The sequence below is a fragment of the Tachyglossus aculeatus genome, chromosome 11, assembly GCF_015852505.1.
Source record: "Tachyglossus aculeatus isolate mTacAcu1 chromosome 11, mTacAcu1.pri, whole genome shotgun sequence".
NCBI classification, from domain to species: Eukaryota; Metazoa; Chordata; class Mammalia; order Monotremata; family Tachyglossidae; genus Tachyglossus; species Tachyglossus aculeatus.
Window position 1 is genome coordinate 29,947,978 of NC_052076.1, and position 21,357 is coordinate 29,969,334.

At 50.2% G+C, this 21,357-nt stretch overlaps 3 protein-coding genes across 7 annotated transcripts in view; 1 reads left to right on the forward strand and 2 right to left on the reverse strand.

Moving 5' to 3' along the window:
* PIH1D2 (PIH1 domain containing 2) overlaps nucleotides 1-508 on the reverse strand; it is a 16,662-nt gene extending 16,154 nt beyond the window's left edge. For all 4 annotated transcript variants that reach the window (XM_038753732.1, XM_038753733.1, XM_038753735.1 and 1 more), the window contains exon 1: nucleotides 321-508. In XM_038753732.1, coding sequence (XP_038609660.1) covers nucleotides 321-488 — 168 coding nt within the window. In that variant the 5' untranslated portion in view covers nucleotides 489-508. The remainder of the gene's footprint in view (nucleotides 1-320) is intronic.
* Nucleotides 509-8,741: 8,233 nt separating this feature from the next.
* On the forward strand, nucleotides 8,742-18,716 carry NKAPD1 (NKAP domain containing 1). Of its 2 annotated transcripts, none has more exons than XM_038753987.1 (6): nucleotides 8,742-8,806; nucleotides 12,156-12,282; nucleotides 14,384-14,484; nucleotides 16,068-16,217; nucleotides 16,367-16,420; nucleotides 16,726-18,716. In XM_038753987.1, the coding sequence occupies exons 2-6, from the start codon at nucleotides 12,214-12,216 to the stop codon at nucleotides 17,231-17,233; spliced, it is 882 nt and encodes a 293-aa protein (XP_038609915.1). In that variant the 5' UTR covers nucleotides 8,742-8,806; nucleotides 12,156-12,213; the 3' UTR covers nucleotides 17,234-18,716. The 2 variants fall into 2 exon arrangements, with proteins under 2 accessions (XP_038609915.1, XP_038609916.1); XM_038753988.1 differs by having other exon boundaries at nucleotides 16,729-18,716.
* TIMM8B (translocase of inner mitochondrial membrane 8 homolog B) lies at nucleotides 18,689-21,331 on the reverse strand. The gene is made up of 2 exons (XM_038753990.1): nucleotides 21,207-21,331; nucleotides 18,689-18,921 (listed from the first exon to the last, which is right to left on the reverse strand). The coding sequence occupies exons 1-2, from the start codon at nucleotides 21,282-21,284 to the stop codon at nucleotides 18,754-18,756; spliced, it is 246 nt and encodes an 81-aa protein (XP_038609918.1). The 5' UTR covers nucleotides 21,285-21,331; the 3' UTR covers nucleotides 18,689-18,753.
* Nucleotides 21,332-21,357: the final 26 nt, after the last annotated feature.

Sequence of the window (21,357 nt, forward strand, 5' to 3'; positions counted from 1 at the left end):
AGAGAGAGAGGGGGGAGAGAGAGAGAGAGAGAGAGACTGCACTAAGCATCCAGTGCTCTGCACACAATAGGCGTTCAATAAAGACGATTGAACGACTGAAACAAACATACACACACACTCTCACATTCTCTCTCTCTGTCGGTTTCCCCCGCAGCCCCAGGACGGAAAGGGAGGAGAGGAGAGGAGAGAGAGAGAGAGAGAGGGAGGGAGAGGGAGAGGGAGAGGGAGAGGGAGAGGGAGAGGGAGAGGGAGAGAGAGAGAGAGAGAGAGAGAGAGAGAGAGAGAGAGAGAGAGACTTCGGCCCCCGGGGGTCCCGTCACCAGCAGGGCGGTTTTCAGGCAGAGGTCGGGGTTTGGCGGGGAGGTTAGGGCCCGGGCCTGGCCCAGCTGTCGTTGGACGAAGCGGCGGTAGCCATGGGGGTCGCTGGCCGCCAGCTCGTCCAGCAGGGCCCACAGCTGCCTGCCGGCGGTCAGCGCCGGGGACCCCATGGACCCGCCGCCGAGCCCCCCAGCCCCCGAGCCCGGGCCGGGCCAGGACCACGTTGCCACGGCAACAGGACGCGATGCTGCGATGCCGCGCCGCCGCGCCGGGCGAGGACCGCGTTGCCACGGCAACAAGAGGCGATGCAGGGCCGCCGCGCCGGGCGAGGACCGCGTTACCACGGCAACAGGACGCGATGCGGCGCTGAAGGCCGCCCGGCTCCCCCGAGTCCCCAACCTCTGGTTCCGGCCTCCTCTTCTCCCCTCCCCGACCCTGTGGCTCAGTGGAAAGAGCCCGGGCTTTGGCGTCGGAGGTCGTGGGTTCAAATCCCGGCTCTGCCAATTGTCAGCTGGGTGACTTTGGGCAAGTCACTTCACTTCTCTGGGCCTCAGTTACCTCATCTGGAAAATGGGGATTAAGACTGTGAGCCCCCTGTGGGACAACCTGATCACCTTGTAACCTCCCCAGCACTTAGAACAGTGCTTTGCGCATAGTAAGTGCTTAATAAATGCTATCATTATTAAGCGCTTAGTACAGTGCTCCGCACATAGTAAGCGCTCAATAAATACGATTGATGATTCACTCACTCATTCCGTCGTACTCTTTGAGCGCTTACTATGTGCACAGCACTGGACGAAGCGCTTGGAAAGTACAAAGAAGTACAGAGCACAAAGTACATAGAAGCATAGTAGCCCAGTGGAAAGAGCACGGGCTTTGGAGTCAGAGGTCATGGGTTCAAATTCCGCCTCCGCCAATTGTCAGCTGTGTGACTTTGGGCAAGTCACTTCACTTCTCTGGGCCTCAGTTACCTCATCTGGAAAATGGGGATTAAGACTGTGAGCCCCCCGTGGGACAACCTGATCACCTTGTAACCTCCCCAGCACTTAGAACAGTGCTTTGCGCATAGTAAGTGCTTAATAAATGCTATCATTATTAAGCGCTTAGTACAGTGCTCTGCACATAGTAAGCGCTCAATAAATACGATTGATGATTCACTCACTCATTCCGTCGTACTCTTTGAGCGCTTACTATGTGCACAGCACTGGACGAAGCGCTTGGAAAGTACAAAGAAGTACAGAGCACAAAGTACATAGAAGCATAGTAGCCCAGTGGAAAGAGCACGGGCTTTGGAGTCAGAGGTCATGGGTTCAAATCCCGCCTCCGCCGATTGTCAGCTGTGTGACTTTGGGCAAGTCACTTCACTTCTCTGGGCCTCAGTTACCTCATCTGGAAAATGGGGATTAAGACTGTGAGCCCCCCGTGGGACAACCTGATCACCTTGTAACCTCCCCAGCGCTTAGAACAGTGCTTTGCGCGTAGTAAGTGCTTAATAAATGCTATCATTATTAAGCGCATAGTACAGTGCTCCGCACATAGTAAGCGCTCAATAAATACGATTGATGATTCACTCACTCATTCCGTCGTACTTTTTGAGCGCTTACTATGTGCACAGCACTGGACGAAGCGCTTGGAAAGTACAAAGAAGTACAGAGCACAAAGTACAGAGAAGCACAGTAGCCCAGTGGAAAGAGCACGGGCTTTGGAGTCAGAGGTCATGGGTTCAAATCCCGCCTCCGCCGATTGTCAGCTGTGTGACTTTGGGCAAGTCACTTCACTTCTCTGGGCCTCAGTTACCTCATCTGGAAAATGGGGATTAAGACTGTGAGCCCCCCGTGGGACAACCTGATCACCTGGTAACCTCCCCAGCGCTTAGAACAGTGCTTTGCGCGTAGTAAGTGCTTAATAAATGCTATCATTATTAAGCGCTTAGTACAGTGCTCCGCACATAGTAAGCGCTCAATAAATACGATTGATGATTCACTCACTCACTCCGTCGTACTTTTTGAGCGCTTACTATGTACACAGCACTGGACGAAGCGCTTGGAAAGTACAAAGAAGTACAGAGCACAAAGTACAGAGAAGCATAGTAGCCCAGTGGAAAGAGCACGGGCTTTGGAGTCAGAGGTCATGGGTTCGAATCCCGCCTCCGCCAATTGTCAGCTGTGTGACTTTGGGCAAGTCACTTCACTTCTCTGGGCCTCAGTTACCTCATCTGGAAAATGGGGATTAAGACTGTGAGCCCCCCGTGGGACAACCTGATCACCTGGTAACCTCCCCAGCGCTTAGAACAGTGCTTTGCACGTAGTAAGTGCTTAATAAATGCTATCATTATTAAGCGCTTAGTACAGTGCTCCGCACATAGTAAGCGCTCAATAAATACGATTGATGATTCACTCACTCACTCCGTCGTACTTTTTGAGCGCTTACTATGTGCACAGCACTGGACGAAGCGCTTGGAAAGTACAAAGAAGTACAGAGCACAAAGTACAGAGAAGCATAGTAGCCCAGTGGAAAGAGCACGGGCTTTGGAGTCAGAGGTCATGGGTTCGAATCCCGCCTCCGCCAATTGTCAGCTGTGTGACTTTGGGCAAGTCACTTCACTTTTCTAAATGCCATCATTATTTGTCATCATCATCATCATCATCAATCGTATTTATTGAGCGCTTACTATGTGCAGAGCACTGTACTAAGCGCTTGGGAAGTACAAATTGGCAACATATAGAGACAGTCCCTACCCAACAGTGGGCTCACAGTCTAAAAGGGGGAGACAGAGAACAAGACCAAACATACTAACAAAATAAAATAAATAGGATAGATATGTACAAGTAAAATAAATAAATAAATAAATAGAGTAATAAATATGTACAAACATATATACATATATATACATATAAACAGATATATATATATAAATCATTATTTATTATTATTTATTCTCTGGGCCTCAGTTCCCTCATCTGTAAAATGGGGGTGAAGACTGTGAGCCCCCCGTGGGACAACCTGCTCACCTTGTAACCTCCCCAGCGCTTAGCACCGTGCTTTGCACATAGTAAGCACTTAATAAATGCCATCATTATTTATTATTATTTATTCTCTGGGCCTCAGTTACCTCATCTGTAAAATGGGGATGAAGACTGTGAGCCCTCTGTGGGACAACCTGATTGCCCTGTAACCTCCCCAGCGCTTCAAACAGTGCTTTGCACATAGTAAGCGCTTAATAAATGCCATCATTATTATGATTATTACAAATCGGCAACAGACACGGTCCTTACCCAACAGCGCTTTGTCAGCTGTGTGACTTTGGGCAAGTCACTTCACTTCCCTGGGCCTCAGTTCCCTCATCCGTAAAATGGGGAAGAAGACTGTGAGCCCCCGGGTGGGACAATCTGATCACCTTGTAACCTACCCAGCGCTTAGAACAGTGCTTTGCACATAGTGAGCGCTCAATAAATGCCATTATCATCATCATCAACGGAATCACAGTCTAGAAGATTTATTCAATCGTATTTATTAAGCACTTACTGCGTGCAGAGCACCAGACGAAGCGCTTGGGAAGTACAACTCGGCAACATTCATTCATTCCTTCATTCATTCAGTTGTATTTATTGAGCGCTTACTGTGTGCAGAGCACTGGACTAAGCGCTTGGGAAGTACAAATCGGCAACAGACACGGTCCCTACCCAACAACAACAGGCTCACAGTCTAGAAGATTCATTCAACCGTATTTATTGAGCGCTTACTATGTGCAGAGCACTGGACTAAGCGCTTGGGAAGTACAACTCAGCAACATTCATTCATTCATTCAATTGTATTTATTGAGCGCTCCCTGTGTGCAGAGCACTGGACTAAGCGCTTGGAAAGTACAAGTCGGCAACAGAGACGGTCCCTACCCAACAATGGGCTCACAGTCTAGAAGATTCATTCAATTGTATTTATTGAGCGCTTACTGTGTGCAGAGCACTGTACTAAGCACTTGGGAAGTACTAGTCGGCAACAGAGAGAGACGGTCCCTACCCAACAACGGGCTCACGGTCTAGAAGATTCATTCCATCGTATTTATTGAGCGCTTACTATGTGCAGAGCACTGGACTAAGCGCTTGGGAAGTACAAATCAGCAACAGAGACGGTCCCTACCCAACAACAGGCTCACGGTTTAGAAGATTTATTCAATCGTACTTATTGAGCGCTTACGGTGTGCAGAGCACTGGACTAAGCGCTTGGAAAGTACAAATCGGCAACAGAGAGAGCCGGTCCCTACCCAACAACGGGCTCACAGGCTGGAGGATTTATTCCATCGTATTTATTGAGCGCTTACTATGTGCAGAGCACTGGACTAAGCACTTGGGAAGTACAAATCGGCAACAGAGACAGTCCCGACCCAACATCGGGCTCACAGTCTAGAAGGGGGAGACAAACAAAGAAGCAAAACACGTAGACAGGTGTCAAAACAGTCAGAATAAATAGAATTACAGCTATATTAGAGAAGCAGCGTGGCTCAGTGGAAAGAGCCCGGGCTTTGGAGTCAGAGGTCATGGGTTCAAATCCCGGCTCCGCCAATTGTCAGCTGTGTGACTTTGGGCAAGTCACTTCACTTCTCTGGGCCTCAGTTACCTCATCTGTAAAATGGGAATGAAGACTGTGAGCCCCCCGTGGGACAACCTGATCACCCTGTAACCTCCCCAGCGCTTAGAACAGTGCTTTGCACACAGTAAGCGCTTAATAAATACCATTATTATTATTATTATTATTATTATATGCACATAATTAGCAAAATAAATAGAATAGTAAATATGTACAGGTAAAATAGAGTAATAAATCTGTACAAATATATACAAGCGCTCATTCAGTTGTATTTTCTGAGCACTTATGGTGTGCAAAGCACTGGACTAAGCGCCTGGGAAGTACAAATCGGCAATTTATAGAGACGGTCCCTACCCAACAACGGGCTCACAGACTAGAAGGGGGAGACGGACAACAAAACAGAACAAGTAGACAGGTGTCAATATAGTCAGAATACTGTGAGCCCACTGTTGGGTAGGGACCGTCTCTATATGTTGCCAACTTGTACTTCCCAAGCGCTTAGTACAGTGCTCTGCCCACAGTAAGCGCTCAATAAATACGATTGATTGATTGTATTGACACATAGTAAGAGCTTAACAGTTGGCATAATTATTATTATTATTATTACTGAGGTCCATCTCCTCCAAGAGGCCTTCCCAGACTAAACCCCACTTTTCCTCATCTCCCACTCCCTCCTGCATCTCCCTGACTTGTTCCCGTTGCTCTCCCCCCGTCCCCGTGCTAGCCCCACAGCCTTTATGTTCCCCTCTTTTTTCGGAAAAGCAGCCTGGCTCAATGGAAAGAGCCCGGGCTTGGGAGTCAGAGGTCATGGGTTCAAATCCCGGCTCTGCCACTTGTCAGCTGTGTGACTGTGGGCAAGTCAATTAACTTCTCTGTGCCTCAGTTCCCTCATCTGTAAAATGGGGATTAAGACTGTGAGCCCCTTGTGGGACAACCTGATCACCTTGTAACCATCCCAGAGCTTAGAACAGTGCTTTGCACATAGTAGGCGCTTAATAAATACCATTATTATTATTATTTTACTTATTTTCGTTGACGTCCGTCTCCCTCCCTCTAGCCTGTCAGCTCGTTGTAGCCAGGGAATGCCACTGTTTATAGTCGTCGTCGTCCTTTCCCCAGCGCTCTGCACACAGTAGGCGCTCAATAAACAGGATAGAGAAGCAGCGTGGCTCAGTGGGAAGAGCAGAAGCTTGGGAGTCAAAGTCGTGGGTTCTAATCCCGACTCCTCCACTGGTCAGCTGTGTGACTTTGGGCAAGTCACTTCACTTTTCCGTGCCTCAGTGACCTTATCTGTCAAGTGGGGATTAAGACCGTGAGCCCCACGTGGGACAACCTGATCACCTTCTGCCTCCCCCATTGCTTAGAGCAGTGCTTGGCACATAGTAAGCACTTAACAAATACCATCATTACTAGAGAAGCAGCGTGGCTCAATGGAAACAGCCCGGGTTTGGGAGTCAGAGGTCATGCGTTCAAATCCCGCCTCCACCAACTGTCAGCTGGTGTGACTTTGGGCGAGTCACTTAACTTCTCTGTGCCTCAGTTCCCTCATCTGGAAAATGGGGGTGAAGACTGTGAGACCCACGTGGGACAACCTGATTACCATTCATTCAATCATATTTATTGAGCACTTACTGTTTGCAGAGCACTGTACTAGTATGCTTCCTAGCGCTTAGGACAGGGCTTTGCACATAGTGAGCGCTTAACAAATTCCATTATTATGTTATCATTATTATTTTGGTATTACTATTATTTTATTTTTATTATTATCATTATGTTGTTATGATGATGATGCTTTACACATGGAGAGGCATTGTGGTTCAATTGAAAGAGCACAAGCTTTGGAGTCAGAGGTCATGGGTTCGAATTCCGGCTCCGCCAATTGTCAGCTGGGTGCCTTTGGGCAAGTCCGTGGCTCAGTGGAAAGAACACGGGCTTTGGAGTCAGAGGTCATGGGTTCGAATCCCGGCTCCACCACAAGTCTGCTGTGTGACCTTGGGCAAGTCACTTAACTTCTCTGAGCCTCAGTCACCTCATCTGTAAAAATGGGGATTAAGACTGTGAGCCCCACGTGGGACAACTTGATCACATTGTATCCCCCCCAGCGCTTAGAACAGTGCTTTGCACATAGTAAGCGCTTAACAAATGGCATCCAAAAAAAAGTCACTTCACTTATCTACCTCCTACCTCCTCTATCTCCCTCCTACCTCATCTCCCTTCTCTCCTTCTCTACTAAACACTGCCCAAGTGTTTAGTACAGTGCTCTGCACACAGTAAGCGCTCACTAAATACGATTGATTGTTTGATTATCATCATCATCAATCGTATTTATTGAGCGCTTACTGTGTGCAGAGCACTGTACTAAGCGCTTGGGAAGTACAAGTCGGCAACACATAGAGACAGTCCCTACCCAACAGCGGGCTCACAGTCTAGGAGGGGGGGACAGAGAACAAAACCAAACGTACTAACGACATTGTATCCCCCCCCCAGCGCTTAGAACAGTGCTTTGCACATAGTAAGGGCTTAACAAATGGCATAAAAAAAAAAGGCACTTCACTTATCTGGGCCTCAGTTCCCTCATCTGTCAAATGGGGGCTGTGAGCCCCCCCGTGGGACAACCTGATCACCTTGTAACCTCCCCAGCGCCTACAGCGGTGCTTTGCACATAGTAAGCGCTTCATAAATGCTGTTATTATTATTATTATTATAGTAAGCGCTTAGTAAATGCCATGATTATTATGGAATGGATGCCTGGGGAGAGCGGGGCGTTTGCAGGGGGGAAGGGTTTGGGAGCCACACCGCTTCCGGGTTGTGGTGGCCGCCCAGCCACGCCAGCTTCAAGTCGCTGGTATGGGGGGGCTTCAGGGCCGGAATGGGGGGCTCTGTGGGAGGGTATCGGGGTGTAGATATAATATATATTTTATATATTATATAGATATGTGTGTGTGTGTGTGTTTGGGGAGGGCGGTGGGCGCAAGATCCTCCCTTCGAGGCCCCCCCTTGGGCCTCCTGCGCTGCCTCCGACCCCGGGGGGAGACTCTATTATTATTATTATTACTCTATTTATTTATTTATTTATTTTACTTGTACCTATCTATTCTATCTATTTTACTTTGTTAGTATGTTTGGTTTCGTTCTCCGTCTCCCCCTTTCAGACTGTGAGCCCACTGGTGGGTAGGGACCGTCTCTGCATTTTCATCATCATCATCAATCGTATTTATTGAACGCTTACTGTGTGCAGAGTACCGTACTAAGCGCTTGGGAAGTCCAAGTTGGCAACATATGGAGACGGTCCCTACCCAATAGTGGGCTCACAGTCTGAAAGGGGGAGACAGAGAACAAAACCAAACATACTAACAAAGTAAAATAAATAGAATAGATATGTACAAGTAAAATAAATAGAGTAATAAATATGTACAAACATATATACAGGTGCTGTGGGGAAGGGAAGGAGGTAAGATGGGGGGATGGAGAGGGGGACGAGGGGGAGAGGAAGGAAGAGGCTCAGTCTGGGAAGGCCTCCTGGAGGAGGTGAGCTCTCAGTAGCGCCTTGAAGGGAGGAAGAGAGCTAGCTTGGCGGGTGGGCAGAGGGAGGGCATGCCAGGCCCGGGGGATGACGTGGGCCCGGGATCGATGGCGGGACCATCGACAACAATATACACGTTGGTTTATTTTGCCAACTTGTACTTCCCAAGCGCTTAGTACAGTGCTCTGCACACAGTAAGCGCTCAATAAATACGATTGATTGATTGATTGATTGACTGCAAGGGCGACTTAGGGGCGACCAAGGGGCGAGCCCGTCCGGGACCCCACCGTAATTTACTTTCTGTCTCTTCCCTCCAGCCACCGGACCCGAGGCCTGCCCTGCCGAGACCCAGGACTGGGCAGCAGAGGGGCAGCAAGCAGAGTAAGTGGAGAGAGACAACCAAACATACTAACAAAATAAAATAAATAGAATAAATATTTATTCATTCAATTGTATTTGTTGAGCGCTTACTGTGTGCAGAGCACTGTACTAAGCGCTTGGGAAGTCCAAGTTGGCAACATCTAGAGACAGTCCCAACAGCGGGCTCACAGTCTAGGAGGGGGAGACAGACAACAAAACAAAACATATTAACAAAGTAAAATAAATAGAATAGCAAATACATATAATAATAATAATAATGTTGGCATTTGTTAAGCGCTTACTATGTGCAGAGCACTGTTCTAAGCGCTGGGAGGGATACAAAGTGATCAGGTTGTCCCCTGTGGGGTCCACAGTGTTAATCCCCATTTTACAGATGAGGTAACTAAGGCTCAGAGAAGTTAAGTGACTTCCCCAAGGTCACACAGCATACATGTGGTGGAGCTGGGATTTGAACCCATGACCAAACCCAGGAGGGCTTCTGAGCTCACACTGGCACCCTTCCCTTCCCCACAGCACTTGTATATATGTATATATGTTTGTACATATTTATTACTCTATTTATTTTACTTGTACATATCTATTCTATTTATTTTATTTTGTTAATATGTTTGGTTTTGTTCTCTGTCTCCCCCTTTTAGACTGTGAGCCCACTGTTGGGTAGGGACTGTCTCTATGTGTTGCCAACTTGTACTTCCCAAGCGCTTAGTACAGTGCTCTGCACACAGTAAGTGCTCAATAAGTACAATTGAAGATGATATACTATATATATATGTTCATTCATTCATTCAATCGTATTTATTGAGCGCTTACTGTGTGCAGAGCACTGGACCAAGTGCTTGGGAATTCCAAGTTGGCAACGTATAGAGCCGGTCCCTACCCAACAGTGGGCTCATAGTCTAGAAGGGGGAGATGGACAACAAAACAAAACATATTAACAAAATAAATAGAACAGTACATATGTACAAGTAAGATAAATAGAGTAATAAATATGTACAAACATATATACAGGTGCTGTGGGGAGGGGAAGGAGGTAAGGCCGGGTGGAGTGCCCAAAGTCACACAGCTGACAAGTGGCGGAGCTTTGGGCCTGGGAAGAGAGACACACATGCAATAACGATAATAATGACGGTATTTGTTAAGTACTTACTGGGTGCCAGGCCTGCAGTAAGCGCTGGGGTGGATGCAATGAGGTCACAAACCAGATGCCAACAAAACTCTCTCCCACCTCTAATTTTTTCTTTTAAAGGGACAAGAGGCCTTCTCAGACTGAGCCCCCCTCCTTTCTCCCCCCTCCTTACTTCCTTTCTCCCCCCTCCTTACTTCCTTTCCATCCCCACAGCACCTGTATATATGTTTGTACATATTTATTACTCTGTTTATTTTACTTGTACATATTTATTCTATTTATTTTATTCTGTTAATATGTTTTTTTTTTGTTCTGTGTCTCCATCTCTCCTCCAGGAGGCCTTCCCAGACTGAGCCCCCACCTTCCTCTCCCCCTCCTCCCCCTCTCCATGCCCCCTGCCTTACCTCCTTCCCTTCCCCACAGCACCTGTATATATGTATATATGTTTGTACGTATTTATTACTCTATTTGTTTATTTTACTTGTACATATCTATTCTATTTATTTTATTTTGTTAATATGTTTTGTTTTGTTCTGTCTCCCCCTTCTAGACTGTGAGCCCACTGTTGGGTAGGGACCGTCTCTATATATTGCCAACTTGTACTTCCCAAGCGCTTAGTACAGTGCTCTGCACACAGTAAGCGCTCAATAAATATGATTGAATGAATGAATGAATATTTATTCTATTTATTTTATTTTGTTAATATGTTTTGTTTGGTTGTCTGCCTCCCCCTTCTAGACTGTGAGCCCACTGTTGGGTAGGGACCGTCGCTATATGTTGCCAACTTGTACTTCCCAAGCGCTTAGTACAGTGCTCTGCACACAGTAAGCACTCAATAAATACGATTGAATGAATGAATGAATATTTATTCTATTTATTTTATTTTGTTAATATGTTTTGTTTGGTTGTCTGTCTCCCCCTTTTAGACTGTGAGCCTGCTGTTGGGTAGGGACTGTCTCTATATGTTGCCAACTTGTACTTCCCAAGCGCTTAGTACAGTGCTCTGCACACAGTAAGTGCTCAATAAATACAGTTGAATGAATGAATGAATAAATGCAAGAAACTCAGGTTGGACGCAGTTCCTGTCCCGCTTGGGACAGAACAAAATAAAATAAATAGAATAGATATGTACAAGTAAAATAAACAAATAAATAGAGTAATAAATACGTACAGACATATATACATATATACAGGTGCTGTGGGGAAGGGAAGGAGGTAAGGCAGGGGGGATGGAGGGGGGAGGAGGGGGAGAGGAAGGAGGGGGCTCACGGTCTCAATCCTCATTTTACAGATGAGGTGACCGAGGCACAGAAAAGTAAAGTAATAATAATAATGATGGTGGTGTTTGTTAAGCGCTTACTATGTGGCAAGCACTGTTCTAAGCACTGGGGTAGATGCAAGCAGCCGGCTCAGTGGAAAGAGCCCGGGTTTGGGAGTCAGAGGTCATGGGTTCAAATCCCGGCTCCCTCACATGTCAGCTGTGTGACTTTGGGCAAGTCACTTAACTTCTCCGGGCCTCAGTTACCTCATCCGTAAAATGGGGATTAAGGTTGTGAGCCCCACATGGGACAACCTGATCACCTTGTATCCTCCTCAGCGCTTAGAACAGTGCTTGGCACATAGCAAGTGCTTAACAAATACCAAAATTATTATTATTATTACACGATAATCAGGTTGTCCCACATGGGGCTCACAGTCTTAATCCTCATTTTACAGATGAGGGAACTGAGGCACAGAGAAGTTAAGTGACTTGCCCAAGGTCATACAGCAGGTAAGTGGCAGAGCTGGGATTAGAACTTCTGACTCCCAGGATCATGCTCTAGCCACTAAGCCATACTGCTTCTCCACACACATACAGAAGGAAACCTAGACCAACTGAGAAATCCTAGCTTCCTCCACCCCACTTGGACCTCCTGACTAGGTGTGAAGTGTCTGCATTCACACCGGTTCCCTCAGTGAGTTGTCACCAGGGAGAGGGATGGCAGGAGGAGGGGTGGGTCTGGTTAAAGGAGGGGGAGAGCCCTCTTTGGATCCAGACCCAGGATTAGGCAGAAGGGCAGCAAACAAGTAAATCCCTCCTCTCTGTTGCTTTTAATTTGACCTCCGTGTACAGTTGTATTTTGTTAAGCTCATTCAACCGGAGGAGACACGCTGCAGCTGCTGCTATTGCTTCCTTGTCGCAGGTGGAGAAATTCTCAAAGATGCTTTTTCTTTTGTTTGCAGTCTTCCCTTGGAGCTGGAGGACGAGGCCCGGTGATCCTGCGGGAACTTGGAGGCGAGGATGACCCGGGTGCCGCTGGGCAAGGTCCTCCTGAGAAATGTCATCCGGCACACAGACGCCCACAACAAGGCGAGGACCCCCGGCTGCCCAACCCTCTCTTCCTTCCCCCCTCGCCTTCCTCTCCTTTCCTTAGGGGCCATTTAGAGCTGGGAGGGAGGGAGGGAGGCGGGGGCACCGTTGTGGCTCAATCAGTGCTTGTTGTGGTATTTGTTGAGCGTTTACTACATGCCAGGCACTGTACTAAATGCTGGGGTGGAGACAAGCCAATTGGTTTAGACACAGTTCCTGTCCCATGTGGGGCTCAGTCTCAACCCTCCTTTACAGATGAGATAACTGAGGCCCAGAGAAGTGAAGCGGCTTGCCCAAGGTCACCGAGCAGACAAGTGGCAGAGCCGGGATTAGAAACCTTGACCTTCTGGCTTCAGGCCCAGGCTCTATCCACTCCTCCATGCTGCTTCTCTAAAAGCCCGATGGTGTCCTGGGCTTTTCAACAGGGTGCTTTGTGGAATATTCAGACTGGAAGCTCGTTGTGGGCAGGGAACGTGTCTACTAACTCTGTTGGATTGGTTGCCTGTCAACCTTCAGAACAAGCAAAAACTCCTCACTCTCGGCTTCAAGGCTCTCCATTGCCTTGCCCCCTCCTACCTCACCTCCCTTCTCTCCTCCAGCCCAGCCTCTGCTCCTCTGCCACCGCTAACCTCTTCACTGGGCCTCGTTCTTGCCTGTCCCGCCGTCAACCCCCGGCCCACATCCTACCTCTGGCGTGGAATGCCCTCCCTCCCTCCTCATATCCACCAAGCCAGCTCTCTTCCGCCCTTCAAAGCCCTACTGAGAGCTCACCTCCTCCAGGAGGCCTTCCCAGACTAAGCCCCCCCTTTTTCTCTCCTCCTCCTCCTCCTCCCCATGCCCCCCTCCCTCCCTCTGCCCTACCCCTTCCCCTCCCCACAGCACTTGTATATATTTGTACATATTTATTACTCTATCTTATCTGTACATATTTACTATATTTATTTGTACATATTTACTATATTTTATTGATGTGTATATAGCTATAACTGTTTATTCTGATGGTATTGACAAGTGTCTACTTGTTTTGTTTTGTTGTCTGTCTCCCCCTTCTAGACTGTGAGCCCATTATTGGGTAGGGACCGTCTCTATCTGTTCCCGATTTGTACTTCCCAAGTGCATAGTAGAGTGCTCTGCCCACAGTAAGTGCTCAATAAATACGAATGAATGAAGGAAATGAATTGGCCTCTCTGAAGCACTTCGTGCAGTACTCTGCACACAAGAAGTGATCAATAAATACCGTAGAGTGTTTGATCCAGAGACTCCAGGAAACCCCATGTCCTTTGCAATAATAGTAATTGTGGTATTAAGCGCTTACTATGTGCCAGGCACTGTACTAAGGACTGGAGTGGATACAAGCAGATAGGTTTGGACACAGTCCCTGGCACATATCTTCCCCAGGCACTAGATTGGCCAAATGTAGTGACCAGTCCATTCAGGGAATTCTCCATTCAAAACCCACCTGTTAGTGGACTTCCATCGCTTCCCCAACCTTTCCTTTTTTTAAAAATGGTATTTAAGTGTTTACCATGTGCCAGGCACTGTTCTAAGTGTTGGGGTAGATACAAGCTAATCAGGTTGGACACAGTCACTGTCCAACATGGGGCTCAACAGCCTTAATCCCCATTTTACAGATGAGGTCACTGAGGCCAAGAGAAGTCAATCAATCAATCATATTTATTGAGTGCTTACTGTGTGCAGAGCACTGTACTAAGCGCTTGGGAAGTACAAGCTGGCAACATACAGAGACAGTCCCTACCCAACAGTGGGCTCACAGTCTAGAAACCCTAGGTCACCCAGCAGACAAGTGGAAGAGCTAGGATTAGAACCCAGTTCCTTCTGACTCCCAGGCTGGGCTCTAATCCACTAGGCCACACTGCTTCCTTTAACACAAAAGGTAGAAAATCCCTTCTCAGATCCGTTTTGTTGCAAGCTAATGGAGGGTGGGGACTGTGGGTCTTAGTTGTGCTCTCCCAAGCATTTAGTTTAGTGTCTACACCCAGGAAGCGTCCCAGAAACACTACTGCTGGGCTGGTGGGAGCGGGACAGGGCGGGAGTTGGGAAAAGACTGTTTCTGATGCCTCCTTTTCCGGTGCCCGTACAGATTCAGGAGGAATCAGACATGTGGAAGATAAGGGAGCTGGAGCGACAGATGGAGGAGTCTTCGAGGCGGGTCCCACGCCGACCATCTCCTGGAAGCTCAAGGTACCAGAGCTGGGACCGCCCCCGGGGCTCACTCATTTATTCAGTCATATTTATCAAAGCGCTTACTGTGTTCAAAGCACTGTACTAAGCGTTTGGGAAAGTACAGTACAACAATAAACAGTGACAATCCCTGCCCAAAATGAGGTCACAGTCTAGAGAGGGGGAGACAGACATCAATACAAAGAAATAAAAATAGGTACATAAGTGATGGGAGGGAAGAGCAGAGGGAGCAAGACAGGGTGACGCAGAAGGGAGTGTGAGAGGAGGAAAAGTGGGGCTTAGTCCGGGAAGGCCTCTGGGAGGAGATGGGCCTTCAATAAGGCTTTGAAAGTGGGGAGAGTAATTGTCTGATGGATTTGAGGAGGGAGGGCGAACCAGGCCAGAGGCAGGACGTGGCCCCGGGGTCGGCGGCGAGACAGCTGAGATGGAGGCCCAGTGAGAAGGTTAGCACTAGAGGAGCTAAGTGTGCCGGCTGGGTTGTAGAAGGAGAGAAGTGAGGTGAGGTAGGAGGGAGCGAGGAGATGGGCTGCTCTAAAGTCAATGAGGACGGACCCGCCACCCCAGACCCGACCCGGGGCTCATTGATTACACACTACCCTGGACCCAGGGCAGGGCAGTGCCGATCCTGGCCGTGCTGGGGTCCCTGGGACCAGCCGGGTTCTGGGGCTGGAGGGCTGGGTCCCAGATGACCGGTCCCGGTGAAGCAGCGTTGCTCGGTGGAAAGAGCACGGGCTTTGGAGTCAGAGGTCATGGGGTTCAAATCCCGGCTCTGCCAATTGTCAGCTGTGTGACTTTAGGCAAGTCACTACACTTCTCTGTGCCTCAGTTCCCTCATCTGTAAAAAATGGGGATTGACTGTGAGCCCCCTGTGGGACAACCTGATCACCTTGTAACCTCCCCAGCGCTTAGAACAGTGCTTTGCACATAGTAAGCGCTTAATAAATAAGCGCTTAATAAGGCCCTGCTGAGAGCTCACCTCCTCCAGGAGGCCTTCCCAGACTGAGCCCCTTCCTTCCTCTCCCCCTCGCCCCCCTCTCCATTCCCCCATCTTACCTCCTTCCCTCCCCCACAGCACCTGTATATATGTATATATGGTTGTACATATTTATTACTCTATTTATTTATTTATTTATTTTACTTGTACATTTCTATCCTATTTATTTTATTTTGTTGGTATGTTTGGTTCTGTTCTCTGTCTCCCCCTTTTAGACTGTGAGCCCACTGTTGGGTAGGGACTGTCTCTATGTGTTGCCAATTTGTACTTCCCAAGCGCTTAGTACAGTGCTCTGCACATAGTATGCGCTCAATAAATACGATTGATTGATTGATTGATTAATAAATGCCATTATTATTATTATATTATGACGCTGCCCTCTTCCCTCCCGCACAGCTCCCCACTGGAGCTTCTTGTGGGTGCTGGCAGCCACAAGAGATGATCTCACTGGGCAAACAATGGGCAGAGGGGGGTTTTCTCGGTGCGAGTGGCTTCCTGGCCTGCAGCCTCTCCCGGGCAGCCCCCGGAGGCCGGTCGGTCCCGGCAGTCCGGGACGCGGCCTCACAGGCTTCCCGGTTCTGTCCCACAGCCGGATGCGCAGCGACGGTTTCGACGAGGAATGCCGGCGAGCGGACGGGAGGGTCCAACGAGAGATGGACGGGGCTCCGGAGGACGATGCGCTCAGGGCCCGATTCTGGAACAGGCGGCTGTATGAATGCGAAGCCGCCATGCCGGACAGGTGCAGGGCCCTGCCGAGTGGAGGGATGGATGGAAGGAAGGGGTGGCCGGGAATCGCGGGGCTCCGGGGTTCGCCGGAGGTCCAAGGCCCACACCTCCGGGCTGAACCGGGAATCGGGACCCTCACAGGTGCCGCTTGGCGTTTTTCAGGTGGGGTCACAGTGGCTACAAGGAGCTCTACCCCGAGGAGTTTGACACTGACAGGTGAGGCCGGTCGGTCGACGAGTCCCCAGCAGGCAAGGCCCTCTGCCCCGGGAATGGCTGCTGCCCCTCATGGGACAGTGGGAACTCCTGGGTCGGGAGCGTTGGGGTACAAGGGAGGGACCCCTTTGGGATTCCAGGCTCCAATGATTTAGTTCTACAGAGGGAACAACAGCGAAGGATCAGGCTTGAGCTCCCTTGCTCTAAACGAGAAGGTGGCGGCAGGCCCAACCCGGTTTGCTCCACTCCATAACCCTAACCCACCATCCCCCTAACCCTCGACGGTCCTCTCCGGCTTCGTTTGGCAGCAGCGAACAGCTAGAGCCACGAGCCCTGGTCAACGGCGGCGGGAGGGAACTCCAGGAGGCAGCCTCTACCCGCCAGGCCCGCAAGCGCAAGAGGTCGAAGAAGTCGCACAAGAAGAAGCGGAAAAAACGGTCCCACAAGAAGCCAAAGAAGAGCAAGAAGGGGCCCGAGGAGGGAGCGGACAGTTCTTCGAGCGAGGGTTGGCGGGAGCCGCGGGGCACCGGGACCGAGAAGCGGCACCGTCCGCGCAAGAAAGCGGCCAGGAAAAAGGGGTCCAAGAGACCCGCCTCGTCCTCCTCTTCTTCCTCCGAGCCCGACAGCGACGCGCCCTCCTCGAGGGCTGGCCGGGAAGGGGTCCCCGGGGGAGCCCGGAGGCAGAGGGGCGAGAGGGAGAGGAGGGGGCCGGCCGGCTCCAGGAGGAGCGAGCCGTGCGAGAGGAGGGCAGACAAACGCAAGAACTGGAAAGTGGCCACGGCCGACGCCGAGTCAGAGGAGAGCTCGGAAGACTGATGTGGGTGAGGGGGAAGCTGGTCCCACCCTGGGCCCCCTGGGCTTTCTCTGGGAGATGCCATATTGGGGCAGAACCTCCCGGGCCCTGGGTTCAGGTTGATCGACATTTCGGGGTGGGACTCGTGTTCCGCTGAAGCCTGGAGCCCTGAGCACGATGAAGCCAAAGACAAAGAGGCTAGAAGCCGATGCTGGAGGTCGCGGGGCGGTCCCCAAGAGGGCGATTGGGGTAGGGAGGTGCTTTCCTGGGGCCACAGGAAGCCAGCAGGAGCCCCCGGCCTTTCATTTGCAGCCTTGGTGCCTTCAACCCCCATCCGCCTGCTGTGGGGGTGAGGGGCCGGGGGGCTTCTCCTCCCGCTCCAAGATAGGGAAACCTATTCAGGAGCAAAGCTTTCCCCCTTGAGCTGCCCCAGCCAGGGGCAAATGGTCGGTCCACAGGCTCTGAGTCCCCTTCCCCACCCCCTCTGCACTCAGAACCCCCCACCCCAACAGTAACCCCCCATCTTCCCTCTCCTGAGCCCCAGGGGAGCCCGGATCTTCTGCGGCCCAGAGGTGGGCCTCTCAGGGATTTCTCCACCACCCCCACCCCTCTGGCAGCTGCCGGGCACCCAGCCAGCTGGGTGGGAGTTTAGGAAGGGGAAGGGGCTGCTGGCCTATGGGAGGAAACGATTAACGTCTGTCAGCGCCGCCGGCTGCAACTCAGCCCACTCAGCTGGAGACTTAGAGCTCTGGGGACTCAAACAATTCCCATAGCTTCCTGGCCTTAGTCTCTTGAACTATAGAATGGGGATGAGAGAGCTCCCAGGGCTAGAATGTGGAGAAGGGAACATGAAGCTGATCAAAGCTCCTTCGGAGTTGGCCACCAGGTTGTGTGAATCTTGCCTGCTGTGAGTCTGAACGTGGTGGGGAGGAGACTCTCCTCCTGAATGCCCACCCTGGGACTATCAGGGAAGGGAGAAGCTGACTGACCCCCAAGGAAATCACGGGCATTAAATCAGATCCTCCATCCAAGAGCACGAGGACTGAGGCTCAGCCTTTTTTGGTGCCTGCCTCCATCACCACCACCACCCCCTGCCCCAAATTGAAATTTCAGTTTTCCCATGACCAGAAACCGTTACCTCAAGGTGACCCGGGGTAGCCTCTCGCTGGGAACTTTACAGGGGAGACTAGAGGGACCTTGTTTTTTTGTGTGTGAAAAGGTTTGTGTGGCAGGGGGGTGTCTTTAGGTTACGGTCCAACCCCTTCCCTGAAGGAATCAGCATTTTCCGGGCAGAAATAGGACTCTACTCGGGTCTGGTCTTTTAAGTTGTCTGTAGCAGTTAACAGTGCCAAGGGATGCCCAAGGCCTGCGCCATGCCAGCGTTACCGGGTCTCCTCTTTTACTAGCGGAAGCACGGTGGGGGGGGCGGCACTGAAGGAAGCCCAAGTTTTTAAAGCAAATTATGACAAGCCTTGAAGTTCTGAATAAATAAGTTTCTATTTTGAATGCGCCTGGTCTGTTGGCGGGCTCCGGGAGAGGGGGCTCAGTGGGTGCCCTTCTGCACGAGCTGGGCGAAGCGGCCCGTGATGGCCAGGGTGGTGTCGACGAAGCGGTCCACGCAGCTGGTGAGGCAGCCCTCCGCGCGGGAGTCCAGCCGGCTCCCCGGCTTCTCCACACACTTGTCCCAGCAAAGCTCCATGAAGTGGTGGACCTGGAGGGGTGGGGAGGAAGAAGGGGGAGATACAGGGTGAAGCATAGTGGCTTAATGGAAAAATCATGAGTTTAGGAGTCAGAGGTCATGGGTTCTAATCCTGATTCTGCCACTTGTCAGCTGTGTGATTCTGGGCAAGTCACTTCACTTCTCTATGCCTCACTTTCCTCATCGGTAAAACAAGGATTAAGACTGTGAGTGCCACTTGGGACAACCTGATCACCCTGTATCCCCCAGTGTTTAGAACAGTGCTTGGCACAGAATAATAATGTTGGTATTTGTTAAGTGCTTACTATATGACAAGCACTGTTCTAAGTGCTGGTGGGGGGGTGGTGGTGGGGATACAAGGTAATCTAGGTTGTCCCATGTGGGGCTCACAGTCTTCATCCCCATTTTACAGATGGGGGAACTGAGGCCAAGGGAAGTGACTTGCTCAAAGTCACACAGCTGACAAGTGGCAGAGCCAGAATTAGAACCCAAGATCTCTGACTCCCGAGCCCGGGCTCTTTCCACTGAACCACATAACAAATACCATCATTATTGTTATTCTCTGTGCCTCGTGTAAAATGGGGATGAAGACTGTGAGCCCCATGTAGGGCAACCTGATCACCCTTCAAAGCCCTGAGAGCTCACCTCCTCCAAGAGGTCTTCCCAGACTAAGCCCCCTCCTTCCTCTCCCCCTCCTCCCACCTTGCCTCCCCACAGCACCTGTATATATGTTTGTACATATTTATTACTCTACTTTACTTGTACATACTTACTATTCTATTTATTTTGTTAATATGTTTTGTTCTGTTGTCTGCCTCCCCCTTCTAGACTGTGAGCCTGCTGTTGGGTAGGGACCGTCTCTACATGTTGCCAACTTGGACTTCCCAAGCGCTTAGTACAGTTCTCTGCACACAGTAAGCACTCAATAAATACGACAATGAAATGAATGAATCACCTTGGTGCATAGTAAGCACTTAATAATAATAGTAATGATGGCACTTGTTAAGTGCTTACTATGTGCAAAGCACTGTTCTAAGTGCTGGGGGGATACAAGGTGATCAGGTCGGCCCATGTGGGGCTCACAGTCGTCATCCCCATTTTACAGATGAGGTAACTGAGACTCAGAGAAGTGAAGTGACTTGCCCAAGGTCACATGGCAGACATGTGGTGGGGTCAGGATTCGAACCCATGACCTCTGACTCCAGAGCCCGTGCCCTTTCCACTGAGCCACACTGCTTCTGTAAGGAGGGGGCTCAGTCTGGGAAGGCCTCCTGGAGGAGGTGTGTGCTTAGAAATACCATTATTATTAATATTAAATAGGATTGATAGCGCCTCCCTCCACCAAGTGAAGTGACTTACCCAAGGTCACACAGCAGGCCAAGTGGCAGAGTTGGGCGTCAAATCAATTAATCAATCGTATTTATTGAGCGCTTACTGTGTGCAGAGCACTGTACTAAGCGCTTGGGAAGTACAAGTTGGCAACATATGGAGACAGTCATCATCCTCATCATCATCAATCGTATTTATTGAGCGCTTACTGCGTGCAGAGCACTGTACTAAGTGCTTGGGAAGTACAAGTTGGCAACATATAGCGACAGTCCCTACCCAACAGAGCACCGTCTCTATATGTTGCCAACTTGTACTTCCCAAGCGCTTAGTCCGGTGCTCTGCACGCAGTAAGCGCTCAATAAATAGGATTGATTGATTCATCATCATCATCATCAATCGTATTTATTGAGCGCTTACTATGCGCAGAGCACTGGCCTACGCGCTCGGGAAGTACAAATTGGCAACACACAGAGACAGTCCCTGCCCAACGGTGGGCTCACAGTCTAAAAGGGGGAGACAGAGAACAAAACCAAACATACCAACAAAATAAAATAAATAGGATAGATAGGTACAAGCAAAATAAATAAATAAATAGAGTAATAAATATGTACAACCATATATACAGGCTTAACAAATGCCATCATTATTATTATTATTATTGTCTCCCCCTTTTAGACTGTGAGCCCAATGTTGGGTAGGGACTGTCTCTGGATGTTGCCAAGTTGGGCTTCCCGAGCGCTTAGTACGGTGCTCTGCACGCAGTAAGCGCTCAATACATACGCTTAGAACAGTGCTTTGCACATAGTAAGCGCTTAATAAATGCCATTATTATTATTATTATTACGACTGATTGATTCCCTCGTGTCCCCTCAGGCCGCCCCCCCCCACCGCCTCGCGCCTTGGGCCTGAGGCGGTTTTCCCGCGCCGCGCACGCGCCTCGCCGCGCGCGCTCGCCTCGCGGCCCGCACCTGCGCAGTGAAGTTCGCCTTCTGCTGCTCGGCCGCCATCAGGCGCTGCAGCTCGGCCTCGGCCTCGGGCTCAGCCATCGTGGCGCTCGGCCGGCCTGCCTCCGCTCCGTCCGCCCTGCGACTTCCGCTCCGGCCAACGGCCCGCGGCGGG

Bases quoted from the DNA above. Each gene is read 5' to 3' on its own strand.
- NKAPD1 (XM_038753987.1), top strand. From the start codon at position 12,214: ATGACCCGGGTGCCGCTGGGCAAGGTCCTCCTGAGAAATGTCATCCGG. The intron at 14,485-16,067 runs GTACCAGAGCTG...TCTGTCCCACAG, and splicing joins CCATCTCCTGGAAGCTCAAG to CCGGATGCGCAGCGACGGTT. The intron at 16,421-16,725 runs GTGAGGCCGGTC...TTCGTTTGGCAG, and splicing joins GAGGAGTTTGACACTGACAG to CAGCGAACAGCTAGAGCCAC.
- TIMM8B (XM_038753990.1), bottom strand. From the start codon at position 21,284: ATGGCTGAGCCCGAGGCCGAGGCCGAGCTGCAGCGCCTGATGGCGGCC. The intron at 18,922-21,206 runs GTGCGGGCCGCG...CCACCCCTCCAG, and splicing joins AGGCGAACTTCACTGCGCAG to GTCCACCACTTCATGGAGCT.